Source organism: Tupaia chinensis, unplaced genomic scaffold, assembly GCF_000334495.1.
Source record: "Tupaia chinensis unplaced genomic scaffold, TupChi_1.0 Scaffold000359_1, whole genome shotgun sequence".
NCBI classification, from domain to species: Eukaryota; Metazoa; Chordata; class Mammalia; order Scandentia; family Tupaiidae; genus Tupaia; species Tupaia belangeri.
In genome coordinates, this window is record NW_006159855.1 from 383,274 (window position 1) to 387,205 (window position 3,932).

Below are 3,932 nucleotides of genomic sequence, written 5' to 3' on the forward strand. Positions count from 1 at the left end.
CCCCCAGAGAATGGAGTAGAGGAGACTGCAGCGTGGGCCATTCTCCCAGGGGGTGATTTCTTGCTTTCCGTCTTTCTCTCCGGCAAGTGCATGCGCCCTATAGCAAAAATCTCTACTTTTAAAAAAAATAGATTTTATTTATGCTGCGTCTGTAGCCTTTATTTTCCTATAATCACACCTCTCCCCAAACCTTTGCTGCAGTATTGGAGGTAAGCTGTGGCTTTGGAGGTTGGGAGAGCGGATTCTTGACTTCTTATTAGTTGGCCAGGCTCTTTGACCTCTCTGCCTCAGTTTCTTACCTGTAAAATGGGGATAATAATACAAGGGGACTTTAAAATTTGTGGAAAATGGGATTAGAGTATGAGTTTGGGTAGAAAAAGTTCTGAAATCTGTGTGTTGCTTTTCATAATCATGTGTCTTCCAGGACCCTATTTGAAGACCCTCCCTGTGTTGTTCAGGTCATCAGGGAGTGAATGATTCTTGTAGTAGGAGCGATTTGCACGTGGCCCTGATGGGTTGGCTCTCCTGGGGCTGTGGGTACAGAGCTCCAGGCAGCCTGGCACTCTGCCCACCGGCACCCCTCTGCATGTTCTCTCTCCAGGGTGCTGCCCCGTTGGAAGATCACCTCTCGGACTTCCCCACGTGGTGAGCTGACTGGGATGGTGCCCCAGGAAGCCCCTGAGCTCGTCCAGTGCCTGTGCCCTACCCTCGCCAACCCGGATACCAAGAATGTGCCTCGGAGACGACACAAGAGGAGAAGCCGACAGCACCAGCGCTTCATGGCCCGGAAGGCCCTGCTGCAGGAGCAAGGGCTGCTGAGCACGCCCCCAGAGCCAGGACCGTCCCCATCGCCTGCCCCAGCCACGGCACTCCCAGGCACTGAAGCCACCAGCAGCGGGAGGCAGTGTCCAAGGGCTGAGCCTGGCAGCACCCCGTGCAGCAGAAGGCTCCCCACCAGGGAAGCCTTGGGGCCCTCGCCCAGCAAGTGCGTGGCTATCGACTGCGAGATGGTGGGCACAGGCCCCCGGGGGCGGGTGAGCGAGCTGGCTCGCTGCTCCGTGGTGAGCTACTACGGCGATGTCCTCTACGACAAGTACATCCGGCCCGAGATGCCCATCGTGGACTACCGCACCCGCTGGAGCGGCATCACCCGGCAGCACATGCGCAAGGCCATCCCCTTCCAAGTGGCCCAGAAGGAGGTGAGGGCAGGCCGAGGGCCTTGTCTGGGCCAGTGTCCTGGGCTGGAAAGGGCGACCCCGGGTTCAAGGTAGCACTTTGCCACTGGGGACAAGAGACTGGAAAAGTCCAGATAATTTTGTGGAAAGCCTACGTCCCATGAAAGGTAGTAAGCAGCTTATGTTTAAAATTCTTTTTTCTGGGCGGGCTCTGCGGCCCGGTGTTAGGGCAGCTGGATCCCACATGGCTCATTACACAGTCAATCCTGGACCCAGCAGCATGGTATGTGCTAAGAATCCCAAAGGGAGGGATGGAGAGGTGGAGAGAAGGGATTGTGACTATTCCGCATGAGGGGTGCCCCTCTCCCTGTCTCTCTGGCAAGCACACATGCCCTCTAATCAGGAAAAAAAGTTGTTTTCTGTTAGAAAAATGTTGCATGTCTGAACTTGCAGAATTTGTAGGGCCATGACCTGTTACCTTCAGGTATTAACAGGTTCCTATTAATAGATTTCCTATGTGAGTGTTTCAGTGCTTTGAAAAAAGTTCATGGTTGGGACCACGCTAATGTGCCAGGAGTTCTCAAACATGCTTGAGCATAGCACACACCTAAGCCTCCTTAACAACCCAGTGTCCTTGTCCCCAGATCCCTTCATGGAGACTCTGATTCAGTAAGTCTCTGGGATTGGGGGAGATTCTTTTCTTTTTTTAGTAGGGTGTATACACTCGCCGGAGGTGGGGGGCAGTGAGAAAGCACCTGTCAAAGGAGATGACTACACTGCAATACCTTCTCCATTTTCTTCTCCGGATTTTGGGCATGCATACACACATGCAGCCAGCGTCTCAGACTTGAACCGTGCAGTCAGCTATGTGGGATCCAGCTGCCTTAACCACATCACCTGCTGGCCCACTACCTTAAAGACTCAATATATCTTTCCCACTGCCCCCAAAGCAGCGCTGGTGCTGCTATAGTGAACCCTATGGTGCAGCAGAGCAGCTGTGGGAGGCACGTGGCCGGTGATAACGGAGCCCACACCCAGCAGACAGGACTGAGGAGGGTTGCAGGCCCATGGCCCTGGACACGGCCCCCCTGGGGCATGAGAAGGGCACCAGGCAGAGAGGAGAGAAGCACGTTTTGCCGGTGGCCAGAGCTGACAAGGGAAGAGGTTTAGAGGGTGAGAAGGAGGAGCTGGTACACAAGGGAGGTGGGGAGGCAGAGACAGAACCCTAAAGATAGTCTGCGTTGGTTAATACTCAGAAAAGCTCCACTTACAGCATGTCTACCAGTGCCAGGGCTGGTTCTGTTGACCTATTCAACAGGTCTTGATTGGTCCCCTGAGAGGGGGGACCTCAGTGAGGAGTCAATCAGCAAACGTGATGCTCTCATTGGAGCTTCACTTCTCAAGTCAGCGCAGTCCCAGCACTCACAGAGCTCACAAGGCGGGGCGGCGGGTGCAACCAGACCATCTGACCTAAATGTGTACTTGCAAAGTACGAGGAGCATTTCCCCCCGAGGCGGAACGGGGTGCTGAGAGAACAGAGGTTTGCGTGAATGGGGAGCCCTGGAAGGCCCGAGGCGGTGGCACTGACATGGACCATCTGTGACCTCCGACCCTCACAGCACCCCCAGGATGTGGTTGGTAGAGTTCTCCTGCCAGGTGCAGAGGACTTGGGTGCCCTGATCATGGTCAGCAGGAGGCCTGGATTGAGACTTCAGAGCTCCAGTCACCCCGCCGTCCCTCCAGAGGATCCACGCACCTATTGGTCAGGGAGTCCGGGCCATGGGGGGCCTTCCTTACCCTCCTCTCTCTGCCCACAGATCCTTAAGCTCCTGAAGGGCAAGGTGGTGGTGGGGCACGCGCTGCACAACGACTTCCAGGCCCTCAAGTACGTGCACCCTCGAAGCCAGACCCGGGACACCACTTATGTCCCAAACCTCCTCAGCCAGCCCAGCCTCCACACCCGGGCCCGGGTCTCTCTAAAGGATCTGGCTCTGCAGCTGCTGCATAAGAAGATCCAGGTATGTGTGCACAGCCAGTGGGAGGGAGTGAGGCTGAGGCCGCTTGGCCTCCACACCTACTGGGCCACCCCCGGAATGATGGGCTGAGCCCCCAGCTTCCTCATTCTTACCCAGTCAGGCCTAGGACCTGGTGTAAAGTGGGGTCTCCCACTCGGCCAGGCAGCCCTAGGTGTGACCCTTCTTGCTTGGTCTGCACTGTGGTAGCCACATTCTACAGGATTTCTGGCTCTGTCCCTGCCTCTCTGCAGGGCAGTCCCTGTCTCCTACAACCAAGCCGGGGGCCTTCAGTCAGGAGGAGCCCAACTTGCTCCAACTGTGTTTTCACACTCGTCACATCTGACCATCAGACCTTTGAAGCAGGGGATTTTTGCCATTTCCTATACACAGGATCTTCTAAAAGTTCATGGAAATGCAGATCATGAAAACACACTGGATGTCCAAAATTTCTGCACAGAAGTAAACTCATCATACTCTATTTCATTTTCCATGAATTTTAAGAAGTTCCCTGTATTTGAGGACAGCAGGCTTAGAGAAGCTAGATGGCTGGTGTGGACCCTCACTCTGGGGTTGCATGCTCTTGGGCCTGCACAGAGCCCTGGGAGTGGGCCTGTCGCCGGGACAGCCAGCAGTGGGTGTTGGTTCTCGTCCACAGGTGGGCCGGCACGGCCACTCGTCGGTGGAAGATGCCACGACAGCCATGGAGCTCTATCGGCTGGGGGGGGGGGGGGGGGGGGGGGGG

At 55.7% G+C, this 3,932-nt stretch overlaps 1 protein-coding gene across 1 annotated transcript in view; it reads left to right on the plus strand.

The window, feature by feature from the left end:
• AEN (apoptosis enhancing nuclease) overlaps positions 1–3,932 on the plus strand; it is an 8,741-nt gene that overhangs the window by 3,024 nt on the left and 1,785 nt on the right. Inside the window, exons 2-4 of the mRNA XM_027773541.1 lie at positions 602–1,199; positions 2,993–3,193; positions 3,846–3,885. Coding sequence (XP_027629342.1) covers positions 660–1,199; positions 2,993–3,193; positions 3,846–3,885 — 781 coding nt within the window. The 5' untranslated portion in view covers positions 602–659. The remainder of the gene's footprint in view (positions 1–601; positions 1,200–2,992; positions 3,194–3,845; positions 3,886–3,932) is intronic.